General features: G+C 37.6%; 2 protein-coding genes across 4 annotated transcripts in view; one reads left to right on the top strand and one right to left on the bottom strand.

Moving 5' to 3' along the window:
* LOC132113518 (glycine receptor subunit alphaZ1-like) overlaps positions 1-4,421 on the top strand; it is a 45,197-nt gene extending 40,776 nt beyond the window's left edge. For both annotated transcript variants that reach the window (XM_059521313.1, XM_059521314.1), the window contains one exon: positions 2,350-4,421. In XM_059521313.1, coding sequence (XP_059377296.1) covers positions 2,350-2,637 — 288 coding nt within the window. In that variant the 3' untranslated portion in view covers positions 2,638-4,421. The remainder of the gene's footprint in view (positions 1-2,349) is intronic.
* A 5,163-nt stretch (positions 4,422-9,584) lies between these two features.
* On the bottom strand, positions 9,585-16,107 carry LOC132113519 (ras GTPase-activating protein-binding protein 1-like). Of its 2 annotated transcripts, none has more exons than XM_059521315.1 (12): positions 15,945-16,107; positions 14,671-14,787; positions 14,473-14,554; positions 14,213-14,386; positions 13,243-13,333; positions 13,047-13,137; positions 12,593-12,803; positions 12,360-12,461; positions 11,007-11,124; positions 10,586-10,714; positions 10,382-10,491; positions 9,585-10,296 (listed from the first exon to the last, which is right to left on the bottom strand). In XM_059521315.1, exons 2-12 carry the CDS (start codon positions 14,763-14,765, stop codon positions 10,066-10,068), a joined length of 1,434 nt encoding a protein of 477 aa, XP_059377298.1. In that variant the 5' UTR covers positions 14,766-14,787; positions 15,945-16,107; the 3' UTR covers positions 9,585-10,065. The 2 variants fall into 2 exon arrangements, with proteins under 2 accessions (XP_059377298.1, XP_059377299.1); XM_059521316.1 differs by having other exon boundaries at positions 14,671-14,800; positions 15,945-16,102.
* Between the last annotated feature and the right edge of the window lie 3,387 nt (positions 16,108-19,494).

The following is a 19,494-nucleotide window of genomic DNA, read 5'->3' on the forward strand; positions in this document are numbered from 1 at the left end:
CTAAGAAAATGCACAAGGCTAAATACGTAGCACTATTAATGCAAAAGGGAAGTGTTCATTTAGTAAGCATAGTTAGAATCAATGCTTGGCTTGAAATGTCGCTCTGGAGCCAGCGGTCCTCATTAAACTGGAGGTCACTGCACAGGGCGACAGGAATGGAGATTTTTAGATATGGTTGGACCTGTTACAGCTGATTTCAGAGAATGTTTCGAAACAGGGCTGAAAATGATTCTGGCCATTAAACAAACCTGAAAGGCATAATATGCTTGCATGATATACACCAAGCAAATGCTATTTGTCAGCTTCTCATTTAAATTCCCAGCATTTATGAGGGCACAGATGTTTATTGGAGAAAAATCTAATTTTTTCTAAACATATATTCATTCAAGACTCATAACCATTGGGCACATCAGTATAATTCCTGAATCGGTTTCACACGCAACTCGTAAAATGTTAATTCCAACTCACCCATAGGTGATAAAACAGCAGACATATGTAATTGCAATGCAGTGTAATGTCTACACATATCAATGTAGTACAAAATACTAGTCTCAACATGACGACAGAGGTGACTTTCACTTTAATATACGTTTTATTTAAAATCATCACCGTACATCTGATGCTAAATATTTTGAATATATATACGATAAAGGTTTGAGGCTGCTTTCTTACAGCTATTTCGCTTTCTAACATTTATCACAACATCCCAATAAAAGACATCAGTCAGATCTACGGGCTTTGATTGATGAAGGAGCCGAGAGGTCCTGTATATAGCGGTGGAGGCCACACCCCTGATTTGCAAACGCTGCTGTGAGCTGCATTCTGATGTGCGGCCATAATATTGCACTCCGCTGTAAACCTTGTGGACTCAGACGAGCGTTCTGCTTATTGTTTTTTCCCTCCCCTCTAACAGTCGGACTGGGAACATGGCTGGCACGACTAATGCAGTAATGGCGGATTTTTAATTAGGAAGGGAGGGTAATGAATCTGGCAGGGGCCGGGCCGGGAGGGAAAGTGACGCAGGACACAGTGGTGCTGCAGCCCGGCTTCTCTTTACAGCTCCACGTCACGTCTCGGAGCCACCACATTAATCATATGGCAGCAGAAATAAAGCCGAGCATCTGTAATACTTACAAATGGTGAGCCAGTGCAACTGAAGGACAAGGAAAGGTCGTAGCACCCCGGCATCAAAGATAGCGTTGTATACAAAAACAAAGAGGCAGTGGAATAACATCACCCCTCACACACACACATCCTTGCGTGCTCTTCCATTTACCCCGACACACATTACCAGTTATAAATGGGATGGCTGAAAGACAAGGACAGAAGGAGGACTAAGTGTCTAAAAATGGAGTCCTGCATAGAAAATGGCTGATCTTTCAGGAAAAGCGTGCGGGATAGTTCCTCGTGCTAGATGTTTGCACCTGCAAATTGGAAACATGCATTACGAACATAATGATCCTATTTCGCATCCGCGTTTTGTGTTTAAACAGGCACAATCACGGTGAAATATCTACACTGAAATGTAATTAACTGGGGTGGTTATTTTGGCTGTTTTCATTAACGTGCACGATCGAGTCCATCTGCTGAATCTCAAATAAGAGCGTGTGGAGGCGGGGAGCAGGGCAAGGTCAGTCCATTAACTTGCGTGAGATATTGTGACCTCTGACTACACCCTGTGCCTGTCTAACTCACATATGTCAATACAAACATGTAATCCATCCAACAAGACTGAAGGATTTTAAAGGGTACTCCTCCCCAAAATTGAAATTCTCTTACCCTCATGCCATCCCAGATATATAGGAGTTTCTTTCTTTAGATAGAACATAAATTAAGATCTTTTTATTTTTTTAAGAAAAATCCAAGGACGGTATCCCAAAAGTTGATGTCTCAAAGACCACACAAAATGATGGTAATCCATATGAAAAAAAGTGATAGGTGGGTGAGAAAAATAAGTGTTTAAAACCTCTCTAGCTGTAAACAATGCACTTCCTCCATGGTGCACAATATGCTGCTGTTTTTGTTAAGTGTAACTAATGAACCCATGGATGATGACAGTTGGCATGAAAGGATGATTTATAGCAGGGGTGTCCAAACCTTTTGCTGTAGGGCCTTTGTCCTGCAGAGTTCAGTGCCAACTCCAATTAAACACACTTGAGCTAAAGATATCAAGGTCTTAAGACCAGGAGAAACTTCCAGGCAAGTGTGTTGGAGCTAAGAAAGAAACCTAGTAAAAACATCAGTTTATCATCAGAATGGTAAAATTATATTTTAAGGTAAAGAAACTACGGTTGTGTACAGTGCATGAGGTGGAGTGTGTGATTAATTGGTTTCTTGACCGATTGACAGGAGGACGAAGCGGGAGACGGCCGATTTAACTTCGCCGGCTATGGCATGGGTCCGGCGTGTCTCCAGGCCAAAGATGGCATGGCCATCAAGGGCAACAACAACAACGCGCCCACCTCTGCCAACCCCCCTGAGAAGACCGTGGACGAAATGCGCAAGCTCTTCATCGGCCGCGCCAAACGGATCGACACGGTGTCGCGCGTTGCCTTTCCACTGGTCTTCCTCATTTTTAACATTTTTTACTGGATCATTTACAAGATCATACGCAGCGAGGATGTTCACAAGCAGTAAAGAGATGCGAAAACACCCTCCCCACGTCCCACCGTGCCCGCCTTCCTCTCACTGCAGCGCTCTCACTCGAGTCCCCAGCAGAGGTATTTATTCCTTTTTTTCATCTCTTTCTCTCCTGTCCTCCTGAATAATCCGGACCTGTGCAATAGCAATGCAGTAAAATGCATGATATATGAATGTGGCAATATATTTACTAAAAAAAATGAAAATGACTAAAAGTAAATATTCAACTTAAGAACTTCTGAACTCATGACTGGGAATCCGAGAGGAATACTTGTCAAACTTTTTTTGCAACTTGAAGACGTACTGCATTACGAGAATATGGAAAAACATTACTGCTGTAATATATCATATATCTAAATGATAATACTTCAGCCATTGAAAATGAAACATTTTCGGGCGTCTCCAGGCAGTTTGGGGCTTCCATGAATACACAATGAAAATGTGCTTTGGTACATGTGTCCTGTGGTCTCATGATGTTTCATTCTGATATCGATTATTAATGGATCTTGATGAGTGCCAGTGAAAAAAATATATATTTATTCGAGCTGTGGTCAATGTGTTCCTCTATCTGTGCTCATTTTCAGGTTTCTTAATCTTTGTTTAAAACATCAGATTATGTTCTACTCATGTGCCAAACATCACCAAAAAATGATTCCACAATTCCATTGATTTATTCATGCGTTCACCTTTTGATATATAACCGAAATAAACTAAAGCTAAAATACATAGGGGTGTGAAAAATAACTATAAATGTTTGTAAATAAAATATACTTTTAAATCTTAGCAAATTTTTTTTCTTATTTTTATTTTATTTTTTTCATTTTCATCATGGGCAGAAAGAAAAACGAAGGGATCTTTCATAATTCAAATTTCATACAGTGTTATTTTTCTAAGCATGGTTTAGCAGTACAGCCAGTGCCATGATAATAGATCTATATTTCCAACCAAATGTATATTACAGTGATTTTTCAATCTATATGTAAAAACACTGCATTGTGCAACAGAATAAACAATGCACAAAGGTTTAGTTTATGAAATTTAGGATGCATCTTCATCTGGCTTCTCTATGCAATAACCGGATATGCAATTATTTTCAGTGTTCATCATGTTGAATATGGATGTTTTATTCTGGAGGCCCCCCCAAAAAATGCTATTTCGTACATGTTCAATTCTCTCTTACAGTCATGCTCATTTGCTGTCTATGCATGGCTAGGTTTTGTGGCGCAGATGATTTAGATGTCATTTGTTACTTTTGTAATGTTTTGTTTGACTGCCGACCTGAAGAGAAACACCATTATATAAAGTGAGCATGTGTCAGGCTTTGTGATCGATGCTCTGTGCAGGATATGCAAGATTTTGCCATGCGTAACATACTTTTTTGTGTTTGTGTGTGTGTTGTTTGTTTAAAACCAAAGAGCAGTTTTGTTACTCTACATTGCCTTTCAGGTTTTCAAATTTTACCTTTTTTTTTGTCTCCATTTCATCCAGTTTGATGTGACATTGTGGACATTTACCAATTTTGTATGACCTGTAACATTTGTAATTTATTCAGTTTTTCAAACATGTATTTACCTACAAAGGTTTGTCTTTATACATCAACTAGTCAGTCATTTTGTGACAGCAAAATATCAAGAAACACAAACTTTAATTTAGATCTAAATAATGGTATAGTGTTTTGTTGCGCATGTATAATTTTGGTCAAGAGTGAAGCTTGAAGTAAATAGTTTATTGATGGAAACATTTGATTTAATATTAAAAAAAAAAAAAAAAATATATATATATATATATATATATATATATATATATATATATATATATATAATTAAAAATTGTATTTTAATTTTTTTTATCAATTTTATTTAAATTTCATCAAAATGACCATGCACCATGTTACATTTGAAGGGCTATTTTTGATTGTTAATGTCAAATCTTCTCCCTCAAATGAATTGGCTTGTGATTACAGTGCTGTAAAAAACTGGTTTACACCTCACCGATGAAGACACTGGATTTTACACGATATATTAGACCTAAGCAGAAGCTGAATTCTGCTCGAACAGGAAGAACATTGTAATGTGAAACGCTATCCCTACGCTTACCTCCACGGGCAGCACAATGTAGCAAGAGCACATTCCACACATCATTCGAATGTTCACACATGATGAATTGTGCTGAAAGGAGCGTTCACGAGTGGATTTGTAACATTACAAACAATATGAATCATCGTTATTTCAACTAGTCACCAAACGAGTCATTCTTCCAGCGGGTTACACTTCATCTGTGAGACTGATAGAGGCACATCACAGTGTGGAAAGCGATCAAGTTGCTTATACATTTGATGTGCTCATTCTCGAAACTCAAATATGTAGTCAAAAACACACTTAGAGAACATTTGTAGAAGTATGTTCAGCTTCATGTCGCTGTTAATGACCGATTTCTTAAGGCTATTCACGATGTTGCTGGACTGTCCCGTGTGTAAATGACAGCAGTGATGCCCCGAGCCTTTACACACACCACATGCTAAACGCAATATACAAGACAACTTATAACAACTAATAATACTGGCTCGGGAACATAAAGACAGTGTGATGTGAAACGTGCTATATGCAAATACGATTTGTTCTTTGGCTAAATAATCATGAAAATATCAATGTATTGTTTTTAATTGGAGGCATGATTTTTTTTTTTTTTTTTTTAGCATTCATTTATTCTTTTATTTTGATTAATGCCACATTGGAAATGTTGATCTCTGAGTGACGATGGACATGGCGATCATATGGAACTTGTACGCAAAACTGTGGGTAAAATTTTATTTTTGCACAAGTTGGTATGGCCTTAATTTTTTGGGAGTTTATTTGCTTCTATTTATTGTGTATTGGCACAAAGTGCATCTCTTCATTTGCTTCTTGTCATAATCCGAGTGCACTTCCAAGCAGTGAAAAGAACAGCAAATTCTTATTTTTATGTTCCAATACTAAAACATGGAATTTTGCATGAATCAAATTTAAATGGCAGATATTTTTTGGCTTGTACAGAAATGTGAGCAATTTGAAGAAAAAAAGGAATGTACCATTTCTGCTATATCTGTATATAACACGATATTTATTGAAATATGTCATAATGCTAAATCGAATTCTACTATTAAAGGTTTTCTGAACTAAAACATCTGAAGGGTTTGTGAATCACCTTGACCTGTTTCAATGACGTGTTCTGTGTGTTTCTTAAATTTCTTTTATTCCAAAAAAACATTCCACACCTACAATGACTTGAATACACCTCTTCTATGATGTTTTCAACTTCTGAATTGAAATTCTTTTTTATGTTTCTGTGGGGATAAAAAAAAAAGAAAAATAAGTGTTTAATTTTTTTCTAAAGAGCAGTACGTGAAGCAGTTATGTTACTGCTTTTGCTACTCATAATATATGACAAAACATATATACTATATATAAACAGTTAAGCAAACTGGAATAACCAGTTGTATTACACTTCTCCCTCTTTTAAATGTAAAAGTCAATATCAAGCTGAATATTCAAATTAATATTCTTAGTTTGAAGCATTTGTTTTTTGTTTGGAATTTTTATTTACCCCGACTAGTTTTAGAGGAAAGTCTATTAAGCAGATTCAGGCACTGGAAAGTACACTCACTTTGCACAAATTTCCCAGAGGCCCTGTATAGCTGCATTTAAATCCATCCATACTCGGCCTTATGGCCATCCTCGCTCAGGCTTTTAAATTATACAGGTGGATTATGAACCACAAAGGCTCAGTCAATTTTTTCCCTGGCTTGAGTCGTCTGGAAGAGCCCCCCTCCCCCATCTCCAGACCACCCGACCCCTCTGACTGCCTCGGCCCACGCTTTACAGTGGGACTGGAATTACATTACAGCTGACACTGAAAACCGCCGCGGGGCCTGAAGCCAGTGAAACATGAAGGCTTTGACAGAATGCTTTTTCCTTCAATATATGAGAAATGAATATTTTCAGTCTGAGCTGGGAATTTTGAGCATTTTGTTTTATTAGCAACTTTGCAATACAATAAAAACTCTGGGGGTGAAATGTATTTAAAGGGATAGTTCAGTCAAAAATGGAATTAAATCGGTCATTATTTGCTCACCATCGTGTTGATCCAAGTTTGCATAGATGTGTTTGTGGAACACAAATGGATGCATAATGTAGAATGTGAAGGTCACTCTTTTACATGGGAATTTAATAATTTCAGCTTCTGTCTCAGTTTGTTTCTCAGCTGTTTACATTCACTAAATGGCCTATATATCAGTACTCAGACATCTGAAAGGGCCGGGAAATAAATGAAAGATTCCCATTGAGTAATGACTCTAATTTCTGTCTGTTCCTCAAACGCTTCAGAAGACTCGTATAATATATAAACATATATATATATATATATATATATATATTCTTCTTCTTCTTTTTTAAGCGTCAGCACCCTTGGGGATTAACCTAATTGCAAAGACAAAAGGTGAGTAATTAACGGCAGAGTTTTTATTTTGGGTGAACTAGATGGCGATTAATATATATATATATATATATATATATATATATATATATATATATTAGTTTTTGTTTGTTTGTTTTTTATTATTATTTTATTATTATTATTAATCATGTACAAAAAACATGGCAACACAAATACATCTTTGCTTTAGAATATAAGGAAGAGATATAAAATGTGAAACTTTGTGATAAACTTTTAAAAGGTAAGAATACAATTTTGTAAGCTATAGCTATATTTAGATTGCTCCTCCTGACTATATCCTGCCTCTTACGAAGACTTCAGATGACCCAAAACCAGCCCTTGAGAGGATTTCAGATGATGCCAACTCTGAATAAGCACACAAAACTGCCCCATGTTCTGTAAAGTTGATATGAAACAACGTGTATAATAAAACGTCCTATAAAAATAAATGTGAATGATTCAAATTTGATGCAAAAAAAATTTCCTCCTCAGTAGGGATATATAACTTAAAATTCACTTACTGTATTTGGAATTATTGTTTAAGACAACGATCTAAACAATGTGTCATTAAGATTAATTAGGCCCTCAGTTACCATGAAATTAGTGAAACAACAATGAACATTAACACGTGATTGCACTTGTATAACATACAAGTTTAAGAACATATATATATATATATATATATATATATATATATATATATATATAAAGATACATATAGATATATTTATGCTGTCAAAAGATTAATTCCATCCAAAATAAGTTTAAATTTTTTTCATAATAAATGGGTGTGTACTGTGTATATATTTATTCCGGATATATAAAGGCACATATGCATGTATATATTTATGCTATGTTTATATATATATATATAAATTATATGAATATAAATAAAGACATGTACAAATACGTGTACACGCACACAAAATCTTTAATTTTAGATGCGATTAATCATTTGACAGCACTATTATTTGTTTGTGTCTGTGTGTGTGTGTGTGTGTATATATATATATATATCTATATATCTATATATTTCAAAACAAACAGTTTTTAACCAAGGTAACTTTAGCCTAAAACATGTCAAGACGGCAGGTAACGATTGTTAGTTAAAACCTGATAGTTACCTAACGATAGTTATTTGATTAATGTCCATGTATTTTATAAATATTGAAAATAAATGAATTTATAGTCTACTAATTACAAGAAAATCGAAGTTCTGTCTCTCTAACGGAGTATTCGATTGCCTTCTATGAACTTTCTGGAACTATCTGAAGTCTTATTTGAATCACGTGACGATCAAGCGTTTCGATCTTCTGTTGACCAATCACAGGATTGGAGGCATCTGACACTTGACCCCACCTTGACAACCTGACAAACGAGCAGGGGTTGAACAGTTGAGAGGGGGTCAAGCTAGCGCTCCTCAGCACTGTTCAAAGCCCAAGGCTTTGTGAGGGTCCAGCTGGGGGCCGTACGTATGAAGTTTTTGGTCATGGGGCTTCAAAATAAATTGGGGGAGAGAAGCTGCACTTTCCTTCTCATGAATACTAATGCTGGGCCACCTGCTTGCATCCCCTACATCAGCTACAGCTAATCATACTCACGGTTAATCCATTCGTGAGTTTCAATCTGACGCAAGCACATGAATTCACAATTAGGCCCAGTAATCTCAGCAACGCAATCACACTGAGAAAATAGTAATATGATTGGCCGGTGTGTGCCTCAGGATAAGGTATCTATAAAGAACACTGCTGGGACAGTATTACATATTGATGAGAGTGGCAGCACAATATTGCTAAATTTCATCATTTTGGTGACTGGCTGATGGAGGTCTATAAGTGCAAACTTGACTTTTCTGTTATGAACAGCACTCCCAAGCAGTAATGGAAAAAAGATTGAGCCTAAATATATACATATGTATATATTATACAAAGGTTCCCCAATTTTTGGTCAATTAAAGATGCATTCAGTAGTTCTTAGGCTAGTGATACTTTAAGTAACAAAACCACAAAGGTGTTTGACATTGCACTGCCATCTATTAAAGCAGATCAGCATCATATTTTCATAGTTGTTTAAAACCAGTGCTGGGTAGCAACTGATTACATGCAATCTGGATTATCCAATACATTAAATACTTGTAATTAGAGTATATTGCATTTTAAAATATTCATAAGATTAGTTTCTTTTTATGGATTACATGATGTTGAAATGTTGATATAAAAAAAATGCATAGTAAATTAGCACAGTAATTATTTTTTTTTTGTTCTTTGCATTACCAAACACGATGCTACTAGAGCCTCTTGCAGAAGCGCGTTCAATGAAGCGTTTGTCACGTGATTTCAATGACAACTCAGATTTCCTTGACTTATATCATTCATTCAGTACTCCTGTTTAAGCATTTTAAAATCAACTTTGAGCAATTTTTTAATCACCATTTAAAATGAATTTTTCCTCCCCCAGTCAAGACACACCCATGCTTCAAAATAGTACATAGAGTTTATTTTGTTCTCTCAACAGTGGAGTTGTTAAAATATGTTGTCATTCTTGATGAAGTGCAACAGTAGAAGGCAAACAGGATTCTTTACATGCTAGACAGTCACTCACACACAACCATGATTTGACTTGGCAACAAATCCAAATAAAACCATACTTGCACTTGGCCTGAAAGCGGGTGCTAGCAATACACAGGATTGCCCAAGCAGTAAAAACACGTTCCTTTAAGAAACAGGGAGAGAATGCTAAAACCAAATGATAGGTTTCTCCTTTCCCCAATTCAAGTAGTTTTGTTTTTCTACAACAAATTCAAGTTCAATCTCAGAAATAAAAGGAAGAGTCCAGATAAAGAAGAATAAATCACAACTCCTGGGTCCTGGAGTGAAGGATGGAGACGGGGAACAGGGAAGCCATCGGTGTTAACCAGGGTGACTTGCATCAGCAGTGAATGATGTGGGAGCTGCCTCACTGACGTGGTCCAGCATAGCGGCCCTCGCTGGGTCCTGTGCCTCGACCGGCTCCAAAACTGGGTTTTTGAGCCATCCCTCCACGGGTGGGTGGTCCCCTTGACCCGCCTACCCTGTCACGTGGTCCCCCCGGGCCTCTGGGGCGGATGTCTCGCCGGTCACCTTCACGGGCCGAGCGGGTCTTCTTCTCCTCTACATTCAGCCGAACATCTCCTCGCAGTTTAATAGGCTAAGGAATAAATTAAAGGTCATTCTGATGATCCTGCGTTAGTCAGAACATCCTGTACTGCACAACATCTGAAAGCCACACATACCCGACTGCTGAGGATCTTCTGCACGGGCTCAGCGTCGTCAAACACCACGAATCCAAAGTTAGGCAGCTTTCCACCGCTGTTGATTCTCAGCTCGAGGACAGTGCCGAACTCTGTGCAGGAGAAATAAGCAGGCAGGTCAATGCGGCGGGATTTCATCTTCATTTTAAATTCAGTACGAGTTGAAAAAATGCTTGCATCACTTACGTTCAAAGAATTCCTTGAGCTCATTCTTATCCACGTCGTGAGGTACGTTTCCCACAAAGAGTTGGTGGCTGTCGGGATAGCGGACCGTTCTCCGCACCTCTGTCTCCCCGCTCTCACCCTCCCGCGGTGCTAACCAGAGATTAAACATTAGATAAATGACGCTGCCATCTGGATATGATGCATGTCCTTTCAGGTTGCTAGTGGACCAGCCATGATTTGTGCTTTTAATTTAACTTTCGATTTTGTGGAAGATGCTATTTATATGCAGACATGAGGTTCATTAAAAAGCTCAGGCAGCCTTTAGAAATTTTCCAGAGCCAATGAGATTGATAAATCAACGAATCAGGTCTTTCGTAAATAAATTAAAATGCATCTAAATGTTGACATGCACTCATACTAGATTGATTACACTTTTGCACACCTCCTGGTCTTGCTGTTCTGTTGGCTGGAGAGGGTCCTGGTCTTTGATCGCGTGGTCTCTGGTCTCTCTGGGGTCTCTGTGCTGTGGTTTGTGTTTCTGCTTTCACCTCCACACGCGACTATGATCACAAATACAGTTAATCACCTAATGAAAAACTATAAATATATTTTATTAGTAGTATATTTTAACTATAAATATTAATGTAGCAGCATTAGTTTATAGAAAAGCAATATAGCCTAACGCAAGTAATAAATTTGGGGTCTGATCCCATCGACTGAAAAACACTTTTACCCACAGTAGTTCATACAGTTTGTTTAGACACTGCTCCCATTGATTTGGCCAGTTGCTGAGGACTTAATATATTGCACTTAAGAACAGATGGTCATAGAAATTGTTTGTATAAAAGAAAAGATAAACCCTAACAATAAACCTACAATATTGAAAGTGATGATATTTTTAAGAATTTAATCATCATCTACTTGCATTAAAAGCAGAGCAGTCAATAATAATACTTAATATAAATGTAAAAGAAAAAGCTAATTTCAAGTCTAAAAGCCAGGATAACCTTACAATATTCCTTGAGTATGAAAGAGTTGGTTGTGAACCTCTACCGAGTGTCTGGTAGGAGCCGCCTGACAGGTCACATGACAGCCGGGGTCTGATTCTGGCAGGTCATGTGAACCGTCAGTCCACCTTGGCAAGTTTCAGCAACAATTGATCTGTGGCAGATTTTTTGTGTGTGTGTTCCTTCCTCTCTAGCGCTGGCAAACATTAATTTATTATCGTTTATATATCTGCGGATGTGTCATAGCCATGATCCCAACTGGTTGCTTACTGAGCAGCTAGTATTACGTGTTCCCTAATGCTCTCATGCAAGGAAATACATGTTTCATTTTTATAAATACGAATTTACAATAAGGTTCATTAGTTAAACTAAGCATGAACAATACTTCTACAGCATTTATTAAATGTTAGCTAATGTTAATTTCAACATTTACGAATGCACTAAAATCAAACGTTGTGCTTAAGTGAATTGTGAATTAAACAATGAACTATTTTTATTAACAGATTCATAAATACTGTAATAAATGTATCGTTCATCGTTTGTTAATGCATCGACTTGCATTAACTAATGGAAACTTATTGTAAAGTGTTACCAAAATAATATTATTCCCGGAGCTAGAATGAAAGGAGAGCAAAACACAAAGTCTGCCATAAATCAATGGTCCCTGACACTTGCAGAGGAAGTGGACTATCAGACTTCCAGGTGCCACTGACCGCTGGCAGCTCAGGTGACTTGCCAGTGGCTTGTGCTGCCAGCCAGCTAGAGATTGAACCCCTAACTGCATCTACCTGTGCAGATGGGACTCTGACAACATGCGGAGGGACTCCTGTGATGGGGACCACTCCTCCTGGTGGGAGATTCTTGCTAGTGACTGAAGCCCAAGACGACGGCTGAAAATTAAAAGCAATTGTCTTCACAGGTGATCTCATTTATCCGGTTTGTGATGTGTACATCTTCACAAATACAGGACTTTTGACAAGAGAGAGACCCAACAGACAGTGATGAATGAGGGTGGTCTTACCCTGTTGTCCTCTGGCATGGCAGGTGCTGTGTCAGCAGGTGTGGGTGAAGGGGGAGATCTCTGAATCGGTTCTTCAATGTGAACCTCAGGCTCGCTGACAGGCTCTGGTTTCAGCTCCACAGCTGCTGGCTCAGGCTCCACCTCTGCTTCTGGCTCAGGCTGGGGCTCTGGGGTTACGGACCCCTCTTCTTGCTGCCCCTCGGGCTCCACACTGTAAACGCACAAACTTGTATGAAACTTGCAAACTGTCACCCCTCTTTCTTGAGGGTATCATATTGAATGGCAACTTGACAAACTACAGGTTACTGAAGTGTTTCTTATGTAATGACCGATCAAAAATAAAGTGTATGGTTTGTTTTGACCTACAACACACCTGCATAGTTTGCATCCCGCCTTACTCTAATGACTACCAAACAACTAGATTAAATGAGCCGCAAAAACAAATGCTAGTTACCAAGGCGGCTGTTCGTAGTACCCAGCAGACTCCTCCTGGACCACTTCAGGCGAGTGCACCCGCTCCAGCTCCTCCACATCCTCCTCAGACTCTGTGAACAACAGGAGATAAATGAAGTCATCTGCTCACAGCAGGAGCAACTGGGAGACATTACTGGGAAGATCCCTAAAATACACCAAAAATATCAGCTGCTCACCCTCAGGAGGTTCTGAGTCTGAGTCCCCAAACACTTCATCTTGGTACCGGAAGATATCATTGTGTACGTAGAACTTGTTTGCAACTGTTCCCTAAAAGATTACAGCAACATAAAAACAAAGAATAATTATGTGAAAGGAAACATTTTGTGTTAGTGTGAAGGATAAACATACTTATTTGGCCTACACATTGAGCTACTGCTTGCACTAATCAAATATTAAACATCAGAACAAACCGAAGTTACCACAATGGTCAGCCTCTGAATGTCTAACTTTTTTAGTCATGCGAGTATACTAGTCAGGGACTATTAATTATTTGAAGCTCAATTGAGTCAATGAATGGAGAAGACTCAATGTGGAAATGGGCAGTGTACAAACTGGACAACTACAGTTTGCAAGGATGCTTTACTCCTCACAGGATCAATATCTAGCCAATGATTTTTTTTCTTTAAGTCAACATGAAATCACAGATCGAGCCCATTTACTTTGTTAGCGGACATTACTAATCACGTGTTGAACAATTCATCGGTGTTAACTGAAAGAAAACATTTGCCTTTGTAAAATGTGCTTCCCCTCTGGAATGGCATTCCTTCAATTGGCCTCAATTTGATGGCTTGGGCAGGACATCCTTAAAGAAGTCTAAAGTTATAGGTGATGAAGGGGTGCCTAGTTCTCTTTATTTTTTTTATTCACTATTCAGTTTCAGAAATGGCTTGTAATTTCCAATTCAAGCAGACTTTCAAAAATCTTTGATATTTCCATGACTATGAGTATTGTTTCCATTAAATCCTACAATGACGCCTAACAACTCACTTTGCAGGTCTTTGGAATTCAGGCTTTGCACTGTGCAACCTCACATTTAAAATGATCTACATCTGCACTGGCATATGCTCAAAGACATCCGTTTAAAAATCACCCAAGGTCATGTTAACAATTCGATCTGATAACACGTTTATGAAGAAATGCCCATACCTCAGGTGCCAGAACAAATGTCTGCATGAATTTCCTCATGGGCTGCATGTTATTGGACAGCTCCCCCAACACTTGCACCACAACTCCCTCGTTCAGAGTGGCGTGAGCATCGACATGCCTGATCTTAGTGTGGCAGTCACGGAAGCTCATAGCCATCACCTTCTTATGGATTTCCTGTTCAGAACGAAAAATATATATATTGCATTTAGCCACTGCACCCAATCAAAAACAGAATTCACAACACTTGTATTCAAACTCACAGACTGCCCATAGACCGCTTCAACCGGTTTGCCATTGTTGTCCAGACCACCGTGCACATAAGACGAGTTCTTGCCATAAAACCTGAAAGACAAAAGAAATGTTCAGCTGTACTGCAGTTAAGTACCACATGTAAGGGATTTCTGCAAACTCACTTGACTCATGTCAAAGGAAATCTGAACACAACTGCAAATTCTGACCTGTGTAGGTAATCAGGAGCCTGGTTCAGAAGGGTGTAATACTGTCGGACAAACTCTCGCCCGACAAGCTGGGCACTTGGCTTCTCCATCACCATTTCTTTGGTCAACTGGTTTCAACTAAAACAAAAGACTGCTTAAAAATCAACTCTAAAAGTAGAAAATTGCCTTTTTATAACCTCATGTTGTTCCAAACCCATATGACTTTCTCCTGGGGAACACAAAGGGAACTCTCAGGAACCTCTCGTTTTGTGTTCCTCAAGAAAAATTCATATGGGTTTGAACATGATAGGTATGACAATTCACATTCCTGTTTAACACTGAGGGAAACCCAGGACAGACCGTTCAAGTGAAACTGAAACAAATCCCTTTGTTAAGCCCATCAAGATCGAGTCGCAACGAGGCTGAGACGGTTTGTTTAACGTCGATTCCATTTCTATTTATGGCAAATAACGTCACACCCTTATACGAAGAACATTTGAAACCTCACAGATCTGCTGGTTTAGCTGCTCGTGTAGGGTGGGACATTTCTGCCAATGGAAACTGAGGTTAATGAGACGGATCCATCACGAAATGGACTGAAATTAACGTAACGTTAGGCCCAACCGCCACACGCCCCGTTACTATCATAAACCAGTTTCCTTTGAGATCACACTGAGACATATGATGTTATATTATATATACATATATATATATATATATATATATATATATATATATATAACGAATAAACAAATTGAGATAACGTTCCGCTCACAATTTAAGCCAAACCCTCGATTCTTGAAATCGTCGTTCATGAATAAGGCACGTGCACAGCACTTTGTCGCATTAGCTCGGATGAGATGATCGTTATCTACAGCAAATGGCCAAATTATAAACGGAAATGAGTTTAAGTGATCTTAAAGAGGAAATACGCCTCATAAAAGACGCGTAACGTACTTCGTTAGCCGAGTAACGTTAAACGCGGGATCTCTCTTTGACGGAAACGTCAGGGAAACGCAGCTAAAGCTAACAATCCTCAGAGCGTCGACCGACGAAAACCCAATCAGCGGCCTAACGGTGTGTTTTACCGCTTCAAAACTCGATTGAAGTTTGACGTTTACCATCCGGGAGGTTTTAGGATGACAACTGGCAAAATCGTAGCGTTACATTAAATAATTTCGCACTTAAGGCACATGCTATTTGCTAGCTGCGTAACCGCTAACGTTACAACACACACACAAAAAAGACTTCATATATTTTTTAAATACAACATTAAATCCAAAAAATACACTTACCGAGAGAGAATCAGTAAGGTGTGTTTGTGTTGAATTTGTAGGAATTTGACTGTAGCAGCTCCTGCGCCGGTAGCTGTGAGACGGTCGTTCAGCTCAGACACTGGCAACAGCGCGAGCGCGTGTGGCGGAGAGACGCCGGTTTCACTCGTTACTACTGAACAGAACCCGACAGCCAATCAGATCGACGCAGTGGATTGGCGCATCCTATCAGCATTTGAGCTCTCGCAGAGCACCCCAAATCAACCAATTAACGTCAACTACACGGACCTCTCGCAACCAATTAAAAGGCTCAGAACAAGGTTGTTAGGCGCGCACTAACCACGGACAGACGTGAAAAATCGATGTGGAGAACAATAGTTACGCAGCAGCTGGTCGTATTGTTGTTGCGTTAAGCAGTTTTGTTTGCCTAACGAACGAGTTGCCAGGTGATGTTTATGTATAATAGAAGCTGTGCACCACAAACATTCAACTTGCATTCTTAGTCATGAGAGAAAACGTTAAAACGAAGAAAGAGCGTGGTTAGGTGATGCTTAGGACGCTTGTGAATGAGATGTGCAGTGCAAGTCTCATTCACTTCAAAAATCAAAATACATTTAAAAAAAAATTAAACCAAGCCCTTTTTTAAACAGCATTGACCTTTTGTGTGTGTGTGTGTGTGTGTGATATTAGTTTTATTACAACTAAACATTTACCTCTTTCTTTTTATTAAAATACTAGATGATAATATTAATAATAAATTTCAAAAGCATTTTAATTACCGAGATCTAAGAATAATTTCAATTGAAGTATCGGCCCCTAGATCTGTTTATATATCATGTTAATATTTGTTTTACAGACTTTCATTTATGCTGATTAACAAATGGTCTGTTATATTCATTAGGCTAACAATTGCTTTACTGCAGATTAGAACAATGTGGGACACTTTTTTTTGCCATTTTGAATCATAATTTCAATTATTTTTCCACATGAAGCCAAAACAATACATCCGAATCAGAATAATAACGATAGTAACAAGAATAACACAGAATAATAACAAGTAACGCGAGTTATGTAATCAGATTACTTTTTTCAAGTAACTAGTAAAGTAACGCATTACTTTTTAATTTACAAGAAAATATCTGAGTTACTTTTTCAAAAAAGTAATGCCAGTTACTTTGTATTCCCATTTTTTGACTGACAAGCCTCCTGTTCCCATATTGGGAGAAATCGGAAGTATGGAGGCGTCGTGTGCACTGTGTGAACATGATGTTATTGTAGTTCTAGACTAAATGTAAATGTGCATTAATTCATCCCACTCACAAAAAAACAAAAAACAAAACAGATTTAGTATTCATCAAAATTAATCAAAACAGTGAAATGCAAACTCAAAATATGACGCAAACCTGCAATAACTAAATATATTAAATAACACATGTATCTATTCCCATTTTATTAACAGTGTCTTTGCTGCTGACCTTTAATGATCCAGTTCAACCATACTAATAATTAAAAAATGACTTGATAAACTAACAATTGTGCTTCATTGTTTTTTTTTATTGCTGAAGAGTGTTGAACCTTCTTCTCCTGTGTTCTACTGTACAGACGTGAATTTACTTTTCCTTCAGCCTGAGGTTTATTCATTACAATTTTTGGTGTGAAAGGGCTTTTACATTTGCTATAAGTAGAACTTCTTATATTAAAAACAATCAAGCCCTGCTCATATTTAAAAAGTAACGTGAAAGTAACGCAAAAGTAATGTAACACATTACTTTCCATAAAACGTAACTAAGTAACGTATTTAGTTACTTTTTTAGGGAGTAACGTAATATTGTAAGGCATTACTTCTAAAAGTAACTTTCCCCAACACTGGTTAGAATTAGAAATTATGTATTTTTTACAACGCAAACCTCACATTATCACTCCTGGTTAAATGTGCATATGTTTGGTTAATTAATTTAGCAGGCCTAAAGTGTGTTTGGTGTCTAAAAAACTAGTATCCTATACATTCACATGTGAAATTTTAAATCGCAGAAATCATATCCTATTTAAAGTAGCAATAATAACCATGTTATTATGTCAAAATGTAAAACTGGACTTTATAAAAAAGCTAAATAAATTAAAATATTATAGATGTTAAATATTATAAATGTTTTTTTAAAGACACTATGGAACATGGAATGTCTTTAAAGCTGTTACTCAGTGCATTGTAAGAATAGATTCTTCCCATTGATCTCCATAGTATGGAAAAAAGAAACACTGTGCCAATAGTCAATAGAGACCTGCAACTGAAGGTCAACTATCCCTTCAAGCAAATTGAAATGATAAAAACACTTCATAACTGTAATAAACAGTCCTTACCAGTCATGGACTCATCATGGTTCAGGATCCCATTGTCCTCTAGTCTCTAAATTTTGAATCTGGATCTTAAAACTAATAATGTTTCTGCATTACAAGCCCAAAAATGTATCATAAATGCATGTACGTATAGCATTAAACTTTATTAATGCACATTTTATAAATTTAATAACATTATATTGATGGTCCCACGATAGTCAAAACATGCTTGAAAAGTCCTTTTCTAAAGTGGGACGATAAAGATTACTTCAAATAAAAAATATTCTTGACACATTTTAACAATATTATTGCTACATTTAACATACAAATACACCACAGATAAAATTTTATAACAATTTAGAACATTGTTTTATTTATAACATATTTATATCCTTAACATTAATTTAGTCTAAATCCTATGTCTCACACAGAACTGCATTAGAAATTGTATAAAATTTTATTTTGCAAATGTGAATATAATGACATAATAAAATGTCCATTAGGGGGCGACACGCTTCTCATACATGCAACAATTTGAGGTTGAAAAAAATACATACGTTTTAAAAAATTTTAAAGAATATCTACCAACAATAGAGAGATGGACCTCACCGGCTGTTTGAGAGTGAGTTCAGCTAATCTCTCAAACTAAGTGTTTATTATTACAATCAACTGGGGGGAAAAAGTTTTATGCAAACTAATAGTATATAACATGACTTCAATAACATGACTTAGGTGCCCTTGAGCAAGGCATCGAACCCCCAACTGCTCCCCGGGTGCCGCAGCATAAATGGCTGCCCACTGCTCCGGGTGTGTGTTCACAGTGTGTGTGTGTGTGTTCACTGCTCTGTGTGTGTGCACTTTGGATGGGTTAAACGCAGAGCACAAATTCTGAGTATGGGTCACCATACTTGGCTGAATGTCACTTCACTTTGTATTGTCTGAGCACAGGCTGTTTTATGAGTAGTGAACTAGTTCCAAATTAAAGAAGACACAGCATTTCACACCTTTTATTCCAGATCAGTGATGGATTTCTGTATTTAAAACTTTATTAGTGATGATGAATGTGTAGCTGTAATACTGAAAGTTCTTTGGATAAAAACATTGAAATCGACTTTAAAACATGAAAAAAATAAAATAAAATAAATCGCTCTCAGTAATTGTAGTAGTGACTAGTGGGTGATCATGTATGTCATAATTTTGATCAAATAAGGTGAAAATCAACTGAAATAGTATGTGA

The sequence above is a fragment of the Carassius carassius genome, chromosome 33 (genome assembly GCF_963082965.1).
Source record: "Carassius carassius chromosome 33, fCarCar2.1, whole genome shotgun sequence".
Taxonomy (NCBI): Eukaryota; Metazoa; Chordata; class Actinopteri; order Cypriniformes; family Cyprinidae; genus Carassius; species Carassius carassius.